The 19,757-nt window shown below is 43.4% G+C and overlaps 2 protein-coding genes across 3 annotated transcripts in view; both read left to right on the forward strand.

Moving 5' to 3' along the window:
* The first annotated feature begins 87 nt into the window (after positions 1 to 87).
* LOC121679842 (sodium- and chloride-dependent betaine transporter-like) overlaps positions 88 to 19,757 on the forward strand; it is a 19,877-nt gene continuing 207 nt past the window's right edge. Inside the window, exons 1-14 of one of the 2 annotated variants that reach the window (XM_042058887.1) lie at positions 90 to 736; positions 2,708 to 2,842; positions 6,789 to 6,999; positions 7,703 to 7,835; positions 8,473 to 8,607; positions 9,762 to 9,865; positions 12,289 to 12,413; positions 12,505 to 12,617; positions 13,464 to 13,604; positions 14,664 to 14,763; positions 15,011 to 15,111; positions 15,404 to 15,574; positions 16,250 to 17,187; positions 19,472 to 19,546. In XM_042058887.1, the coding sequence (XP_041914821.1) occupies positions 568 to 736; positions 2,708 to 2,842; positions 6,789 to 6,999; positions 7,703 to 7,835; positions 8,473 to 8,607; positions 9,762 to 9,865; positions 12,289 to 12,413; positions 12,505 to 12,617; positions 13,464 to 13,604; positions 14,664 to 14,763; positions 15,011 to 15,111; positions 15,404 to 15,574; positions 16,250 to 16,351 (1,740 nt within the window). In that variant the 5' untranslated portion in view covers positions 90 to 567 and the 3' untranslated portion in view covers positions 16,352 to 17,187; positions 19,472 to 19,546. Of the gene's footprint in view, positions 737 to 2,707; positions 2,843 to 6,788; positions 7,000 to 7,702; positions 7,836 to 8,472; positions 8,608 to 9,761; positions 9,866 to 12,288; positions 12,414 to 12,504; positions 12,618 to 13,463; positions 13,605 to 14,663; positions 14,764 to 15,010; positions 15,112 to 15,403; positions 15,575 to 16,049; positions 16,194 to 16,249; positions 17,188 to 19,471; positions 19,547 to 19,757 lie in introns of those variants that run through there. The other variant, XM_042058888.1, reaches the window with a different exon arrangement.
* Positions 17,177 to 19,757, forward strand: part of rassf2b (Ras association domain family member 2b) — a 6,230-nt gene continuing 3,649 nt past the window's right edge. Inside the window, exons 1-3 of the mRNA XM_042059941.1 lie at positions 17,177 to 17,187; positions 18,463 to 18,555; positions 19,472 to 19,546. Of these exons, the coding sequence (XP_041915875.1) occupies positions 17,177 to 17,187; positions 18,463 to 18,555; positions 19,472 to 19,546 (179 nt within the window). The remainder of the gene's footprint in view (positions 17,188 to 18,462; positions 18,556 to 19,471; positions 19,547 to 19,757) is intronic.

Here is a 19,757-nt window from a genome sequence, read left to right on the forward strand (position 1 = left end):
TCCCCAGGGGAAATTCAATATCTGAGTCACATACTCAGTGTAGGCCTAGTATGTTTCAATAGATCTACACACATCTGTGCGAAACATTGATTGTCTGTGTAGGAATAGACTTTGGCATCATCCCATGGGGGTTGTAGTTGCATCACTCTTTAAAGGACTCATTTTGGGTCTCGGCACTTATTAACCTGCTGCAGTTGCATGGTAGCTGAAGTCTCCCCACACAGCTCTACAGGTTTTAGGGGTCACTAACGGCCTCTTCTGAAGACCACTATACTTCTGAAGACTTCCACTTCTAAAGACCAGTGCATCCAGGCTTCAATTCTGAAGACCAGGGCTACAAGATTCCATTCTGAACACCAGTGCTACCAGATTCCGTTCTGAATACCAGTGCTTCCATTCGGAAGACCAGTGCTACCAGATTCCATTCTGAACACCAGTGCTTCCATTTGGAACACCAGTGCTACCAGACTTCCGTTGTTACTTTTGGTCCATGCCAGGTCTTAGAGCCTTTAAAAAGAACAGAAAATCAGACCTTTCCCTCAGTGCGGCACGGGTGCAGGAGCAGGTATGGAGCTGAGCAAACGCCACTCTGGGAGCCAGAGACCCGGTCAACCGGCCGTACAGCAGAGAGGCACCTGGAGCCGGCGGCTTGAATTTGTCCTGGCCTCCATCGGCTATGCAGTGGGTCTGTCAAATGTATGGAGGTTTCCCTACCTGTGTTATAGAAATGGAGGAGGTATGGATATATTGATGAATATATCTCTGTCTTTCTCTCTCTTTCTCTCTGTTGCTATCTCTCTCTCTTTCTCCTGAATGTGTGCATTCACACAAATCGCAAGTAACAAGCAAAAATGCTTGAACATTCAGAAATGTGGACGCCTCCTGTGAAATTGTTAGCATTTGCAACTGGGTCATTCTATGAAACATACCATTTGCATTCATAACATTTGATGATGTGCATAAGGCACTAACTAGACCCAAAGTGTGTTTCTAAAGCCTAAAGCTAATCATTCAAGTGTTCTTGTTAACATGATGTACAACAAAATACAATTCTTAATTCAAGTTAAGTCAACTTTATTTATATAGCGCATTTCATACACAGAGGTCAGTCAATGTGCTTTACATAAACAAAAGCAAACAGGAATAGCTAACAAAAGCATAGAACGGCAATAGTCAAAGAATAGTTTAAAACGTTTAAAAATAGTAAGAGTATAGTATAGTAATAGTTTAAAGAGTATCACACTATTTTTAACCATTTTTCACAAGTGCATGGCCATTTCCATGTATCCGGGTGTACCGATATGACATTTACACTTAAAATATCATCATATTTTCCTGATGACATTAGACATATTTAGATATAATATATATATTTATATCTATAACAGTCAAAATAAATTGACTGTTATAGATAACTAGAGCCATTTTATCATGAAATGTGCCACCCCATCATGTTTATTATATTTCAATCCATTATTCTTTAAAAAAGAAAAAAAAGATCATGTCTTTAATGCTGTGGATAAATTGAAGAGAAGTTTACTTTTGATGAAAATTGTGAAAATGTAACATTGGAAAAGGCACCCGTTTCATAGAATGACCCAACTGTGAAGCGGTTAACATTTTTTGTACACACGTAAGCATGGGTTAGTGAGCGAGTGTTTCTGTGGTATAGTCTGGTGGTCAGTTTTTAAACCCTCAAATTGCCTCATAGCTTGGAAACCTCTATTTCATATTCATTTACAGTGAAACAAAGTTCATGTTTCAGAATAGTCTGTGTTAGACATATGGAAGGCTTTGAAATTGGCATATGAAAGCGCTGTTGCTATTTGTAAAGTCACGTGTCGTGTATTTACACACAATGTCATTCGCCTCTAACCTTTCACAGATGGCCTAGTTCTTGGCAAGGTCCAACACAGAGACATGGGGCTTCATGTTAACTTGAATTGGTGCAGTGCAACTCTTACCAAATCATTTCAGAAGTGCAGCAATCAAATCTTCCTTGTAAACGAAGGTTTTAAATGCAGTTTGCCTCTCAGTTCCAAAGAAAATACCCAGAAATGTTTAACAGTTTAACCCTATCACCGTCAGCGCAGCCATTGGTTGTGTTAAGCGCACTACTCTATCTGTCATCATATAAAGCCCGCCACATGCCAGATAAGCGATTGTGATTGGTGCCTGGGTTTTTGGAATATTTGAAATAGGTGTCAATGGCCTCTTGCCAGACTGACCTGCAGAGCCAATTCAAATTTGCTAACACCCACACAATGGTTCTCCTTGGCTAGCCTATTGCACTCCTGCTAATACCTGCCAAAAATTCTATATAATTTCAATGTGATGAGTATGACCTATCTACATTGTACCTTCTTCAATATCTATTAATCATTTTCTCTGCAGGTATAATCTAGCACAACACACCACAACTGCATATGTGGTATGGACACTCTTTAATCTAGTAGATGATAAAACGAGGGAAGACCAAGCAGCTGTTGTGTGTTTGTTGTGAGGTGTAAAATAAGGGGCTCTGTATAGGGACTATATCACATTTTTGCTGTGTTCTGTGTGTGTGTGTGTGTGTGTGTGTGTGTGTGTGTGTGTGTGTGTGTGTGTGTGTGTGTGTGTTCTGTGTGTGTGTGTGTGTGTGTGTGTGTGTGTGTGTGTGTGTGTGTGTGTGCGTGTGCGTGTGCATCCGTGTGTGTGTTTTCCCCAGGTGCGTTCTTTATTCCCTACTTCACCATGGTGTTCCTCTGTGCCCTGCCCATGGTGTTTCTGGAGTTTTCCATTGGCCAGTTCACACAGTGTGGACCTGTGCAGGCTTTCACGAAAATATGCCCATTGCTCAAAGGTATGCAGGAATATTAATCAATCAATAAATCTATCTATCTATATATCTATTTATCTATCTATCTATGTATATATCTATATCTATCTATCTATATCTATCTATCTATATATCTATCAATCTATCTATCTATCTATCTATCTATATATATATATATATATATATTTATCTATCTATCTATCTATCTATATATATATCTATCTATAAATCTATCTATCTATCTATCTATATATCTATTTATATATTTATTTATCTATCTATCTATCTATCTATCTATCTCAGCTTTATAGTCAGCTTTACTGTCAATTTCTTCACATATACTAGACATGCACAGGAATTGAAATTGCTTTTCTCTCTATCCCACGGTGAAGAAGAAAAAAAACGCAACAAATAAGCCAAAAAGTGCAAAAGATAAGGACATTTTTAACACTAAACAAAAAAAATAACAATATCACAAGACAAAAATACAAGAATGTAACAGTTAGCAAAGAAATTGCGCATGATGTGTGATGATGTGCAAAAGTGCAATAATGCAAGAGATGTGTATTTTGCAAAATACTATATACAAAAAACAGCAGTAACTTCAAAGAGAGTGGGGGGGGGGGGGGTCAAAGAGGAGGGGGTGGGAGAGAGGGGAGAGAGTTCAGCTTCCTGACAGCCTGGTAGATAAAGCTGTTTGCTAGTCTGGTGGCACTGTGGCTGCTATATCTCTTCCCAGAGGGCAGGAGGCTGGAAAGACTGTGTGCAGGATGGCCGTCGTCTCTCACAATCATGGTCGCTTTTTGTGTGAGGCGGGTGTTGCATATGTCGTGCCGATGGTGCCGATGTCATGCACGTGCTGATTGATGGTCAGTGGTGGGGGTTGGATGTGACCTCTCTGGATTTATTGATTTGTTTATTTAAGTGTCAAACACCATGGTGCCCAGCCCTTATGGGCTTATTAGACACTGCAGTAATAATTTCACTGTTATCTCCAGACAACCACATGACATAACACAGAACCCAACATAACATAACTAAACCACTAAAAATAAGGATACATACACATAGAGATGGCTTGTCATATGGGATACAAAATACTTTGCCGCAGATACCAGGCCTTTTCTATAAATTTTGCCATCATTTTTGAAACATCATTTTCAAACAGCCAGCACAAAATCTCCCCTTCATATTTCCAAAATATATCTGGATTTTTTAACTGAATTGATTCAAAAAGAGAGTTCCTTAAGTCGCAGTATAAAGGACAATAAAAAACAAAATGAAATTCATCTTCCACAACCTGAAGATCACAGAATTCACACAAACGTAAGTGTTCAGGTGTACCTTTACAGTTTTTCTCAGCCGCTTTGGTGCTTTTCTCACATCACTATTAACATTTGCACAGCAGTTAGTGCATTTCTCAAAACAATTAGTGCAAACTGCAAAACCTAGTGGATAACCTGCAAAAGCACGCCAAAGTCTTGACACCATCGTTTATGAACAAGATAGTCAAATGGCTTTGTCATGTTTTCATTATGATAGTTCTCTCAGTGTTTTCCAATGCAAAAAGAGGTCAGAACTCGGTGACACTACCTGAACATGCTCAAGACAGCACTATAAAGTACTTGTAACCATTTGAAAACTACAGTAAAGTTACACATTAGGGGAGTAAGTGAGTACAAGATACTGAATACGTACATTTTTACAGTATGCTCTTTGCAATTCTACAGCATTGTGACAGAATTTGATAACTAGTTCAACAATTTTGTATGTAATGACTCAAGCAATGAAATGAAGACTATTAGTTTTATTGGTAACGACTATTCAGCATCGATAAGTATAGTTCATTTTGACTGACATGACATAAGCAAATGATAATGTTAAAAAACAGTAGAGAATTGTATGAAAGCAACTGATACATGTCCAAAAGCATTTGCAATTTGTTCAAAGGAAGGAGAAATTGCTACTATGATGTGCACAAATGACTAAATATTGTGGAGGTTGTACTAATAGTTATGAGAATTTTCATTCTGATCTGAAAAAAGCACCAAAGCGACTGAGAAAAACTGTAAATCGACCCACTTCCACTGCCAGAGGTAAGGTACTAGTTCTCAATTGAGCACAGAGGTACCTCTGCCTTCTCTTTAGATTACAGTTTTTCTCAGTCGCTTTGGTGCTTTTCTCACATCACTATTAACATTTGCACAGAAGTTAGTGCAATTCTCAAAACAATTAGTGCAAACTGCAAAACCTAGTGGATGACCTGAAAAAGCACGTCACTTGCTCAAAATGGATAGTCCGTTCCTCAAAAGCAGGTATTCATATCAATGAAACTGTCAGTGTCATCAAAATGAGAAGTCTTGACACCATCGTTTATGAACAAGATAGTCAAATGGCTTTGTCATGTTTTCATTATGACAGTTCTCTCAGTGTTTTCCAATGCAAAAAAAGGTCAGAACTCGGTGACACTACCTGAACATGCTTAAGACAGCACTATACAGTACTTGTACAGCCATTTGAAAACTACAGTAAAGTTACACATTGCTGTAGTTAGGTGAGTAAGTGAGTACAAGACACTGAATGCATACATTTTTACTGTATGCTCTTTGCAATTCTACAGCACTGATCTGAAAAAACCACCAAAGCGACTGAGAAAAACTGTAAGGAAAATATAAGGTTCCTCTCCGGAAGTCCAGAACAACCTCCTTGGTCTTGCTGACATTCAGCAGGAGGTTGTTGTCTCTGCACCATGTGGCCAGAAGGTCTACCTCCTTCCTGTAGTGGGTCTCACCGTTCTTGGTGATGAGACCCACCAGAGTTGTGTCGTCCGCATACTTCACCATATGATTGGTGCTGTAGGTTGGTGTACAGTCGTGTGTCAGCAGGGTAAAGAGCAGGGGACTGAGAACACAGCCTTGGGCGGCCCCTGTGTTCAGTGTGATGCTGCTTGAGTTGTTGTCAATTCTTACTGCTTGTGGCCTCTCACTGAGGAAGTCCAGCAGCCAGTTGCATAGTGAAGTGTTGAGCCCCAGCTGGTCTAGTTTGCAGATGAGTTGTTGTGGGATTATGGTGTTGAATGCTGAACTAAAGTCTATCCAGCATTTTCACATATGAGTCTTTTGTGTCCAGGTGAGTGAGGGCTGGGTGGAGGGCAGAGCAGATTGTATCCTCTGTGGACCGTTTGGCTCGGTATCCAAACTGGAAGGGGTCCAGGGTGGGTGTGGGGGTGAGTGGCTTTTGATGTGTGACATGACTATGTGTGGTGGTGGCCTTGAAGCATGATGGAACATGGAACATGGAACATGTGGGCAGCCGTGGCCTACTGGTTAGGGCTCCGGGCTTGGAACCGGAGGGTTGCCGGTTCGATCCCCGACCAGTAGGAACGGCTGAAGTGCCCTTGAGCAAGGCACCTAACCCCTCACTGCGTCGGGATTAGTGTGTGCTTCACCTCACTGTGTGTTCATTGTGTGCTGAGTGTGTTTCACTAATTCACGGATTGGGAAAAATGCAGAGACCAAATTTCCCTCACGGGATCAAAAGAGTATATACTTTACTTATACTGGAACAACAACCTGTCTCAGAGAAGTGTTAAAGATATCCATGAAGACATCCTTAGGGCTTCTACACACAGTTGCATTCCGTCAACGCATGCCAGTGGGTGTTCCCGACAGTAGCTATGCAAATGACTTGAAGTATAACCGTAATTTGATTGGTTGGTGCTGTCCGTCGATTAGCTTGATTGGCCAGTGCTGTCTGTCGGTGCAGCAACAGCTGAACTTCTCAACGCGAGCGACGGGAGAAACACGGCTCTGTGTGTCTCTGCTGTCTTTAAAATTGTGTGTATTGCTGTTTTGCTTTCCTGATTCCGCAGAAATCAGCGGCCAATGATGGTTTTTGTATTGGTCACATCATCGATGCACTCACTTCCTGATGTGTGTGTGTGTGTGTGTGTGTGTGTGTGTTGTCCTAGGGATCGGGGTGGGTACGGTCGTGGTGTCCTTCATTTTCATCGGTTACTTCAACACCCTGATGAGTTGGATCCTCTTCTACCTCTTCAACTCGTTCAGCTCCCCGTTGCCTTGGCAGTCGTGCAACAACACCTGGAACGTTCCGGAATCCTGCTCAGTTGGGTTCACTGTCAACGACTCTCTGAGGCAGTCGGCCAGCCAGCAATTCTTTAAGTGGGTAACTAACTAGCGTTTCGCCAGAGTTGCAAAATTTCATGGCTGGCTTGGTGGTAGATTGACAGGAGTATTTTCTGGCGAGATTCCTGGAAGTCAATAGATTTTTTTTCTAGCATGAGACAGAAAATAAAAGTGTGCGTCTCAATCCAAATGCATTTACATTTATTCAGTTAGCAGATGCTTTTATCCAGAGTGACCTACATATATCAATTATATAACAAGGGACACTGTCCCCAAGAGCAAATCAGGGTTAAGGGCCTTGCTCAAGGGCACAACGGAAGGAGGGAATTGAACCCACAACTTTTCAGGTTGCAGCATTACAGCCAGGCTCCTTGCCAGCCACACAACCACCATCCAGCATTTCATGCCCTTGGGTTCTATCTGACATTTTTGTCAAAATTGAGATATTGACATATTCTTATTCTGTAACAACCTAATAAAGCGAGGTGAGGTGTTTCTTGATGTTGTATGCATTTGTGGTCATTATATCTAAAAATGCTTGTTCCACTCATCAATATAACTCAATAAAGTTATAAAACTTTGAAGCTAAATATCTCAGAACTACGCAGAATACAGATAGAACCCTATAATTCTAATGGGACGATATTACTGTAAGAGTTGGCAATCCTGATTTAGCAGAGACATTCTTGAGGCTGATTGAACTGGACTTGTGGGCTAACCCGCTCTTCTCTGTATGCAGCCACAGACTCCTGCAGGTCACTGAAGGGCTAGAGCATATGGGCAGCATACGCTGGGAACTACTCGGCTGTCTCATTCTCGCATGGATGATTGAATACTTCAGTATCTTCAAAGGGGTCAAGCTAACTGGCAAGGTATTATACTTTCCTACTTCAAAGCAATCTGATTGACACTTGTTTTAGTTTGGGAAGAATTATGAACTATGAAGAATTATAATTCAGTGCTCTCTTGACATTGAGTCAAATGCTATGCTATGAAAATTATATTATCACTATATTTACTGTAAATCGAAGCATTTGGCCCTTTATTCTTCAATCCAAACTCTATATATTTTATACTTCAACTCTACACCCTACAGGTGGTGCACTGCACTGCTCCCTGTCTCCCCCTATAGGTGGTGTACTTCAACGTTATATCTCTCCTTACAGGTGGTGTACTACTTTGCTCTATGTCTCCCCCTACAGGTGGTGTACTACTTTGCTCTATGTCTCCCCCTACAGGTGGTGTACTACATTGTTCTATGTCTCCCCTACAGGTGGTGTACTACACTACTCTCTGTCTCCCCCTACAGGTGGTGTGATTCACTGCTCTCTGTCTCCCCCTACAGGTGGTGTACTCTCTGTCTCCCCCTACAGGTGGTGTATTACATTGCTCCCTGTCTGTCCCTACAGGTGGTGTACTCTCTGTCTCCCCCTACAGGTGGTGTGATTCATTGCTCCCTGTCTCCCCCTACAGGTGGTGTAATTCCCTGCTCTCTGTCTCCCCCTACAGGTGGTGTACTTCACGGCGCTGTTCCCCTACAGCATCCTCATCATCCTGCTGGTGTTCACCTGCAGACTGCCGGGGGCAGCAGATGGCGCCCTGTTCTTCCTCACGCCCAAGTGGCACAAACTCAAAGAGGTCCAGGTACACACCCCACACACACCTACACACACCACGCCAAGGCCCACACACACCTACACACACCACGCCAAGGCCCACACACACCTACACACACCACGCCAAGGCCCACACACACCTACACACACCACGCCAAGGCATTCAATGCCACAGGTACACACCCCACACACACATACACACACCACGCCAAGGCATTCAATGCCACAGGTAAACACCCCACACACATCTACACACACCACGCGAAGGCATTCAATGCCACAGGTAAACACCCCATGCAGACACACACAGGCACAGACCAACACACAGGGGCCTCGGTTTAATTCTGACCCGCTCCCACCCCCCCATATCTCTGGTGGTCTTGTCCCTCTCCACTCCCCCCAATCTCTGGTGGTCTTGTCCCTCTCCACTCCCCCCCTATCTCTGGTGGTCTTGTCCCTCTCCACTCCCCCCCTATCTCTGGTGGTCTTGTCCCTCTCCACTCCCCCCAATCTCTGGTGGTCTTGTCCCTCTCCACTCCCCCCTATCTCTGGTGGTCTTGCCCCCCCCCCCCCCTATCTCTGGTGGTCTTGTCCCTCTCCACTCCCCCCCTATCTCTGGTGGTCTTGTCCCTCTCCACTCCCCCCTATCTCTGGTGGTCTTGCCCCCCCCCCCCCCCCCCCCCCATCTCTGGTGGTCTTGCCCCTCTCCACTCCCCCCAATCACTGGTGGTCTTGTCCCTCTCCACTCCCCCCTATCTCTGGTGGTCTTGCCCCCCCCCCCCCTATCTCTGGTGGTCTAGTCCCTCTCCACTCCCCCCCTATCTCTGGTGGGCTTGCCCCCCCCCATCTCTGGTGGTCTTGCCCCTCTCCACTCCCCCACTATCTCTGGTGGTCTTGCCCCTCTCCACTCCCCCCCCATCTCTGGTGGTCTTGCCCCTCTCCACTCCCCCCCTATCTCTGGTGGTCTAGTCCCGCTCCCACCCCCCCTATCTCTGGTGGTCTTGCCCCTCTCCACTCCCCCCCAATCTCTGGTGGTCTTGCCCCCCCCCCTATCTCTGGTGGTCTAGTCCCGCTCCCACCCCCCTCTGTCTTCCACTCGTTTCCTGCCACTTACTGTACAACTGTCCTAAAACACGTTGGGACTGCGGAGATTGGTGATGAGCTCATTTCCCTCTTCCACAGGTTTGGATTGACGCTCTGTCTCAAATCTTCTTCTCCATCGGCGTGGGCTTCGGAGTCATGATCTCCATGGCTAGCTACAACAACTACAACTACAACATTCTCAGGTTGTCAAAAAGTCTTAATGGAGCAGTTGGATATCATTTGTCTAAAATAATTGCCAACTGGTAACAGCAGCATTTCCTGTAGAAATACAACCACATTACAATAGAATGCACTGCTGGTACTGTTACAGTTTTTCTCAGTTCACTCTTTTAAAACAAATGTGTTGAAAACAACATAACTTGCGTTGTTTTTAACCCATTTCTATGTCCAGATAGGAACAACACATTTATTTTAAGAGTGTTGCTTTGGTAGCCTAGAAATCTAGACGCACCCTAGCGGCAACAAATGTGTGGGTCTGGCTCATCAGGCTATTGCTTTGGCACATTTCTCAGATCAGAATGGAAATAGTCTGTCATAGTCTATCTAGCATATATAAATACTGACAGGCAGGATGTATAGAAAGATGTACAGTGGTGCATATCTCTAACCAAGGGGCGTTTTACTGTATATTGGCCATTTTTCATTTGCACAATGTTGTAAAAGCCGTTGTTTTCTTTATACTGTTACAATGTCTGTCAACAGAAACAAACATATCTACTGTTTTGCAATCAACCTCCTCCACACACAATAATGTGAAACTTTGTAGTTTTGAAATAGGAAATAGTGCTGCCTTACGCCTTGTTCAATAGAAAATACTTACAGAGTAAACTGTCACATTGGGGGCAGCTGTGACCTACTGGTTAGCACTTCGGACCTGTAACCGGAGGGTTGCCGGTTCGAACCCCGACCAGTAGGCACGGCTGAAGTGCCCTTGAGCAAGGCACCTAACCCCTCACTGCTCCCCGAGTGCCGCTGTTGATGCAGGCAGCTCACTGCGCCCGGATTAGTGTGTGCTTTACCTCACTGTGTGCTGTGTGTGTTTCACTAATTCACGGATTGGGATAAATAATAATACCTTCGACTTATATAGCGCCTTTCATGGTGCCCAAGGTTGCTTTACAACACATGGATGGGGGGACCTCACTAGTAGCCACCACCAATTTGTAGCACCCACCTGGGTGATGCACGGCAGCCATTATGCACCAGAACACTCACCACACACTAGCTTGAGGTGGAGAGTGAGGGAGTGAATGAGCCAATTACAGTGGGGGATGATTAGGGGGCCAGATTGAATGAGCCAGGTTGGGAATTTAGCCAGGACACCAGGGAACCCCCTACTCTTTACGATAAGTGCCATGGAATCTTTAATGACCACAGTGAGTCAGGACCTCGGTTTAACGGCTCATCCGAAGGACAGCATCTCCTACAGTGCAGTGCCCCCGTCACAGCACTGGGGCATTGGGGCATTGGGATCGATCTTTTTTGGCCAGAGGGAAGAGTGCCACCTACTGGCCACCCACCAACACCACTTCCAGCAGCAACCTAGTTTTCCAAGGAGGTCTCCCATCCAAGTACTAACCAGGCCCACACCTGCTTAGCTTCAGTAATTCAGCTACTAAGTTATCCATTGGTCTGGCTGCTGGCTAAAATGCAGAGACCAAATTTCCCTCACAGGATCAAAAGAGTATATATACTTATACTTATACATTGACAGCGAGACTAAACAGTTTGACTCTCTTCACATAAACAATGGCATTATGACTTGATTGCACTGGTCATTTCATTGGCATAAGTATTTGCTTTTGAGGTGTGGTATAATTTGTATATAGGTTGCTCATTTACTGAAACGTTTAGTTTAACCATGCATATGTGCTATGAGAAAATGGCTGACTTCTGTGTCCCTGTAGTCTCCCTCTGTGGACATTTCCAGAGAATGAGAAGACTGTTTGTTGTAGGGTGTCTGATTGTCTTCACCCCAAGGACACAAACATACATAGCCCATTACAAGGTTAAGGGGTTTTGTAACATCCTTATCTCTGTTAATACTAACTGAATGGATGGATCATTGTTGTTGGGTGGAAGTATCTTGTGATTTGCCATGTGTGTGTGTGTGTTAAGGGTATAATAACTGGTTTCACCCACAGATGTGTGGGATTTGTTGTTGGTTATAGTCTCCCGGCATCATGAATAAAGCTGCAGTCTCAAATCAGTTGTCTTGGAGTAATTTTGACCACAGAGGCATAAACTAAGCATTTGAGCAAGACACATGCTTTTGCGGGTTATCCATTATGTGGTGCAGTTTGTACAAATTGTTTTGAGAAATGCACTAACTGTTGTGCAAATGTGCATTGTGATTCGAGAAATTCACCAAAGCGACTGAGAAAAAACGTAAAGGCTCATTTTGTTATGAAAGATGTCTGTAGACTGAAAACAATACTTTCAGTCTAATTTTGTGCTTGTCTCTTTTAGGGGACTATTTTAGGCAAATCATATATACACACACAATATATATTGCAGCTTTAAAAATAGTAAGCAAATTATTTAAAGTGACTGTATAATTTCTTTAATATGTGTATTATTTCTGCATGTGTCCTCTCCCCTGTAGAGATTCTCTCATTGTGGCCTTGGCCAACTCGGCCACAAGCGTCTTCTCTGGATTTGTCGTCTTCTCAGCCCTTGGCTACATGGCTCACGAGCGGAATCTTACTATTGACGATCTCGCTGTCGGAGGTCATTTGGGATCTGATCATCTATTTTAAAGCCGACTGAAATCGTTGTGTTTGTGAAGTCTGGAGCATGACCCCCCCTCTCCTCTATCCAGGGCCTGGCCTTGCGTTTGTGGTGTATCCTGAGATCTTGGCCACCATGCCTGTTCCCCAGCTGTGGGCCTTCCTCTTCTTCCTGATGCTGCTCTGTCTGGGACTGGACAGTCAGGTAAACACACTCTGGCAAACAAAATGGATTTCAAGCTTAAAACCAAATCATAGATGACATTATGGACAAAAGACTTTCATATGAAAGCAACTGCACAGTTGCCTATTCATTACCACTGTACTGTAAGCTACTGTCAAGTATTTTGTGTTATATATTGCATGTGACATCAAGTGACGTCAAATCAATATGTAGGCCCATTCCCATGCTCCTGTCTTACAATTTTGCACAGACTTGTACGTACTGTAGATGACCATAAAACGTGACGTAAAGTGAGAGAGATTTACCAGACACTTATCCAAAGCGACAGGGACTCACACAGACCAGAAACACAGACCGACCATTTCTTAGGTTTCCATTGCTCCTCTACATCATCATTTATAATTTGTTTGTTTGTTTATCTGTTTGTCATGTAACAGTCACAGTCCCGTTATGTGCTTTGTTTGTTTATTGCTTGTTTGTTTATTTGTTGGTCATGTAACAGTCGCAGTCCCATTATGTGCTTTGTTTGTTTATTGTTTGTTTGTTGTTTGTTTATCTGTTTGACGTGTAACAGCCACAGTCCCATTATGTGCTTTGTTTGTTTGTTGTTTGTTTGGTTATCTGTTGGTCATGTAACAGTCACAGTCCCGTTATGTGCTTTGTTTGTTTATTGTTTGTTTGTTTATCTGTTGGTCATGTAACAGTCACAGTCCCATTATGTGCTTTGTTTGTTTATTGTTTATTTGTTTCTTTATCTGTTGGTCATGTAACAGTCACAGTCCCATTATGTGCTTTGTTTGTTTATTGTTTGTTTGTTTATCCGTTTAATCATGTAACAGTCACAGTCCCGTTATGTGCTCCCTGCAGTTTGCGCACCTGGAGCTGGTGGCCACATGTGTGGTGGACGGCCTCAGCCCAAAGCTGCCCACGTGTCTGAGGCGGAAGGAGGTGCTCCTCCTGCTGGTCAGCATGGGAAGCTTCCTAGTGGGCCTGCCCTGCATCTTCCAGGTAACACCATCAGAGGCTTTCTAATGAGGAGACACAGCACTCAAAAAATCCTCCATAGAAATGCATGGGGTTAGTTTGTAACGCCAATATGGCAGTTGTCTATACATATCCCACCCCTTCCGCGGCAAAACGTTGACATGTGAATACATTGAGCCAATCATGTGGTGTGTTGTGAATACATTGAGCCAATCATGTGGTGTGTTGTGAAGACATTGTGTCAATCATGTGTTGTGATCTCGCCGCTGGAGCAAGGTTGGTGTTGTGAAACCTTACGCACGCGCATTTCTGCCAAAATAGATGCCTGATAAGTGCCCAAAAAGCGTTGCAATATGGCCGCCGAGTGGAGGGACTTGCCTAAAAGGACTTTGATTCCATACACCGTATAAATAGGTGGACAAACCCTCTGTGACGTCACCCATATGTTTAATGAAGCGCATGTATGAAGCTTGAAATAGGAAACCATGTTTGTTATGCTAGCTGATGTAAGCTAACAAGCTAATGGGCTGATGGACATCTGATAAATCACACCAGGTAACATGCAAAACCCAGTAGCACTTTACACACAAATGCCTGAAATACTCTACACTCAAAGCCCAGTTACATTTTACACACAAACCCCAATAACACTCTACACCAAACCCCAGCAACAATTTATACATGAAACCACACTTTACAAGCCATACCCCAGTAAAACTTTACACACCAAACCCCAGTAACACTTTACTGTACACTCAAACCTCAGTAGCACTTTATACATGAAACCAGAGTAACACTTTACACTCAAACCTCAGTAGCACTTTACACACATAAACCCCAACAAGGCTCTACATTCAAATCTCAGTAACACTTTACAAATCAAACCCCAGTAACACTTTACATGAGCTTAATGTGATGACCATTCAAGAAACAGTTACTGTAATTGCAAATGCCATATTCTGCTAGTATACTGGCAATTGGTGTCCATTCATTTGACTACAGTATCACACATAGGTCTTGGTGAGTGTCTCCATTCTTCAGGTAGACCATAAAGGAAGTAAATTGTTGTCCTTCTACACACAGGGTGGTATCTACATGTTCCAGCTGATGGAACACTACACAACTGCAGTGTCTGTGCTCGTCATGGCCGTGCTGGAGATTGCTGCCATCAGCTGGATATTAGGTAGTACTGCACCTCATTTAAAGTCGCTTTGGACAAAAGTGTCAGCCAAGAAACATAAACGTTCATACCACCTAGCAATTGCTATGGAAAACTTAAGTTACATTAGACGAAACTATAGAACTTTTTCACCCAGGCCCAGTGATTTTGTGTAATGTTTTGTCAGCCTGTTCAGATGATTTTTTTATGTGCATCTGTTACCTCTCATCAAAGCCTTTCGTCCCATGACGTTTCTTTCTGGAATTTCAAGGTCTAAACAGATTTTCCACAATGCTCACAAAAACACTGGGGAAATCACCAAATATCTACTTCAAGGTTTGCTGGTTGGTTATCACCCCAGTGATGGTCATGGTAAGCTTTTTTCCAACTTGTCTTTTTTTCCAACATTTCTCAGTCTCAACTGAAGTATGTGTTGTATGTATTGGTCTAGTTATAGGAGTACAACTGAAGTAGCCTATATTTTATATGCATAAGAAAAATGAAAGTAATATGGTATATATCAGTAAAGTAATCCAAATATACTATATAAATATACAATATATTATTGAAATATCAGCATTAGTTACTGTACATGAAACAAACATCTATGTACAGAACCTACCATGTAGAATCATAAAAAGTGTGTGTGTGTGTGTGTGTGTAGGCTATATTAGTCACAAGTATAGTGCAGCACACCCCTCCTCGCTATGGGAAGTGGTACCAGTTCCCTGATTGGTCCAAAGCAGTGGGCTGGATGTTGACTATGGCTTCCATCATCTGCATCCCCCTCGGAGCACTGCATGAACTCTACACCAGGAAGGGCTCTCTCATGGAGGTCAGAGTGGACCTATGTTCTGTTATATTATGCGATTTGTTGCGCTGTATGTTGTGTTCCATGGTGTTGTGTTGTTGTATTTGTTGTGGTGGTATGCTATTTTGTTGTTATTGTTTGTGTTGTGTTGTTGTGTCGTAAACCTTCTCATCTGCTCTGCTCTCCTCCTCAGAGGTTATGATCCTCAGTATTGTGTTGTGTTATTGTTTGTGTTGTTGTGTTGTTGTTGTGTTATTTTGTGTTGTGTTGTTGTGTTCTATTGTGTTATTGTTTGTGTTCTAGTGTGTTTTGTTATGTATTGTGTTTCTGTTGTAAATCTTCTCCTCTGTTCTGCTCTCCTCCTTAGAAGTTGAGTTCCTCAGTAGTGTTGTGTTGTTGTGTTGTTATTGTTGTGTTGTGGTGTGTGTTGTTGTGTGTTGTGTTGTGTTGTTATTGTTTGTGTTGTAAATCTTCTCCTCTGCTCTGCTCTCCTCCTCAGAGGTTGAGGTCCTCATTAGTGTTGTGTTGTGTTGTTGTGTTGTTATTGTTTGTGTTGTAAATCTTCTCCTCTGCTCTGCTCTCGTCCTCAGAGGTTGAGGTCCTCAGTAGTGTTGTGTTGTTGTGTTATGTTGTGTTGTTATTGTTTGTGTTGTTGTGTTGTGTTGTAAATCTTCTCCTCTGCTCTGCTCTCCTCCTCAGAGGTTGAGGTCCTCAGTAACCCCCAGTCTGGAGCTGGATGTTCCCCCAGCATCCCATCAGGAACAGGAGATCTGCCTGTCCAGCAGATCTGAAGAAGCCTGATTGACTTTATCTTTTTTTTTTTTTTTACTTTATCAGCTTTTTTAGAAATTATTTACAAAATAATTCATCTTAGACAATCTTTTTCACACTTAGAAAGATTTCTAAGATTATTTTCATTATGGGACCCAACTAACAATGAATACAGACAGTAGGCCTAGCCTAAGCATGCACTGAGGTATTATGAGGGGGCAGGATTTTCCTGGAAGGAAACAAAATGTGAGCATAGTTTTGCTCATACTGCAGCTTAATTATTTGGTGTGGGTTGTTGTTGTGTCCAGATTTGTTTACATTAGTATTGTTTGATGTTTTACTGCAAATCTTTTACTTTGTTGTTACTGAGTGTTTTAGTTACAAATCAGAGTGCAGTTGTGTCAGCATCAGTCGGAACACATAAACAGGAGACTCTTGCCCATGGATCTGGACGGACTGGCACGATGTAGCCTATTAAATGACTAAATAACAAAAGTTATGTGTCTGTGTCATATTGTCTGTGTCCTAAGGCTGTCTGTAGTCTGTAGGCGATTTAAGACATAGCCTACTTGAGATAGTTGGTCCCGGGATGGTTTGTCCCCGCTTCTCAGCAGTTTACATTTGATGAAAACTATCTCAATGAAATTTGATGCCTTTCACCCCTATGAGCTACACCCCGCATACCGGACTCGGAGGAATCTTGCGTGCGAGACCCCTGACTTTTACGGAATATTACTGTACCGCTTTTTTTGACGGCCTTAACCCTCCGATTAGTAGATGTTGGCCTTAATGCTTCGGCTTAAAACGTTCGGTTTTCACAACCGACGTGGATTTTATCAGTTTTCCATATGCGAGATGCTGGGTCGGTAAGTAGCCTACTACTTTGGCTATGTAGCCTACCTCTGAAACGAACGCACAATTAGAAAGCCAGAGTAGTCTAAATATCGATCTGTACCATTTTGTTGTTTGAGTCTATGTTGCACAATCCCTCTTTCGCCGTCAGTTTTCGCTATTGCATAATAGACTGACACATATAAAGATGTTGATAAACGGTGTCTACTTGTCTCTTTGTCTACTTCTGTCTCTGTCCACGAACCGCAACTGAAGACCATGTTTAGCCTACTGGTAGCCTAGTCTGTGCTTATCAAGTCTAAGCAGCACCAGAAGTTGCCAAATATGACCATGCTCAAGAATTTTCAGAACAATGAGAACATTCGTCTGAAATAGCACCAACTTTTTAACATGATGAGAGTATAGGAGCCTAGTTTGTGATGAATCCCATTCCATCAAACTGGCTTGGAGAAAGTGAATGAGTCTTAATCAAGCTATCATAACGACATTTGATGGTCACTGTCAACTTGATAAGGGGGCTAATTGTTGTGGTGCTAAAAGCTGATGCGTGGAGTGGACATTGGAGTTGAAAAGCCGAGAGGTCACTGGTCAGAACACGACAAGAGGACTTGTACCATACTGTCCCCTGGTGGAATTTACGCTTACCTCACAGCTGGGAGCGATTAGATTGGCCCTAGACTCTCACATCTATTTCTGGACGACGTTTCCAGTAACTGTTCCTATAACTACAATTAAGACAAAATCCAGTCCCTTTGGAATTTGAGTCTGCACATTTCTACTCCATTTGGGTGGTTTTAAAGAACTCTTATTTTTGTCACTCTTCCAAAGCTCCTAGTACATCATGAGTTATCTTGAGTTTCCCCACTGTGTGACTGCTGTGTTCAGTGTGTCTCTGTGTATCTTTGGCTGTGGCTAGTGCATCACGCATGTCTGCTTTTATAATTACACCCATGAAAGGGCTTCCTGTCTGCATCTGATCAGTTGGGCTTGTGTGTGTGTGCGTGTGTGTGTGTGTATGTGTGTGTGTGCGTGTGTGACAAAGGGATGGGGAGATGCATCTGCATTTCTAATCAGCAGCCATTGTTCACTCATGGTCCCCCAGCCCTGGTGGGGGTGAGATCTGTGTTGTGTATGTGTGTGTGCATACATGTGTGTGTGTGTGTGTGTGTGTGTGTGTGCATACGTGTTTGTGTGTGTGTGTGTATGCGTATTTGTGTGTCCCTCAGCTCTGCTGGGTGTGAGATCTCCTGATGGTTGTGTCTGTGTGTGTGTGTGTGTGTGTCCCTCAGTTCTGCTGGGTGCAAGATCTCCTCACAGTTCCCCTCAAACCTCTCCGGCATCGCGGAGGGGGAGGAGGAGGAAGTCCAACTGACTGAGGGGGAGTAGAGAACGACAGAGAGAGAGAGAGAGAGAGAGAGAGAGAGAGAGAGAAATAAAGAGCAGCGGGTGCTTCCGGTGTGAACTCTCGTAAGAGGAAGAGACGCGTCGGGAGGGGCAGTTACAGGAGTTCTTCCTTGAAGTCTCGTCTCTTGGCTTTCTAAAAAAACTAGTTCAACTTCCCCGGCTGAAACATCACAGCATTATAGACCACCAGCAACAGAATCAGCAGCAGTAGCAGCAGTCAGAATTAGATGCCTCGCTTCCACTGTATGCTGCTGTCAGTCAACTAGTAACAGGAGCTACTGCGTGAGGAGTAAGTCACCTAACACAACTTCCTGTCTGCCATCCAACCGTAATTTGTGTGTGTAGTGTGTGTGTGTGTGTGTAGTGTGTAGTGTGTGTGTGTTTGTGTGTGTGTGTGTGTGTGTGCGTGCGTGCGTGCGTGTGTGTGTGTGTGTGTGTTTGAGGGTTTAAATGTGTCAGGACACAGTAACAAAGATGTAGGCTGGGTTGGTACGCTAATAAAAAATATTGCTGAATGGCTCTTTGTTTTAGTCCGAGTGAGATGTCTGTCTGTGTGTGTGTGTGTGTGTGCGTGTATATGTGTGTGACAGATAATTCACTGCATTCTGTTTTCATAGCATGCAAGCATGAGGCTTGTCATGGGACTCCATCCTGACTTTAAGGCCTACAGTTTGTCTGTTTGTCTGAAGAAGACGCTGTTGGGTTGAAACGTTGCTTTTTTCTTTTAATTAAACTCTGGGAGCTACTCCGGTGTGCAGGCAGTCTCTTTTGTTTTTACTTGTTAGTATACTTTGTCCTGCACCTGGCCTGACTTTGTGAGTGTATATGTGTGTGTGTGTGTGTGTGTGTGTGTGTATATATGTGTGTGTGTGTGACCTCTGTCTTTCCCTGCAGGGTCACAGGCTCAGAGGACATGGAGCAGGTAAATCAGGATCATGTGAAGATCGGAGAGGGCAAATATGTGACCAAGTAAGAGATGCACCACACACACACACACAGACCCCCCCCCCCCCACACACACACACACACACACAAACACACACACACACACACACACCTCCCGAAAGATGCTAAACACATTCCACCTTACGGCGTGAATCTTGGCTCTCGCATTAAATTAAAATGACTGTGCTTCTTTCTTTGCTTATTATGTATTATTTCTGCATTGCTTGCATATGCA

The sequence above is a fragment of the Alosa sapidissima genome, chromosome 13 (genome assembly GCF_018492685.1).
Source record: "Alosa sapidissima isolate fAloSap1 chromosome 13, fAloSap1.pri, whole genome shotgun sequence".
Lineage (NCBI taxonomy): Eukaryota > Metazoa > Chordata > Actinopteri > Clupeiformes > Clupeidae > Alosa > Alosa sapidissima.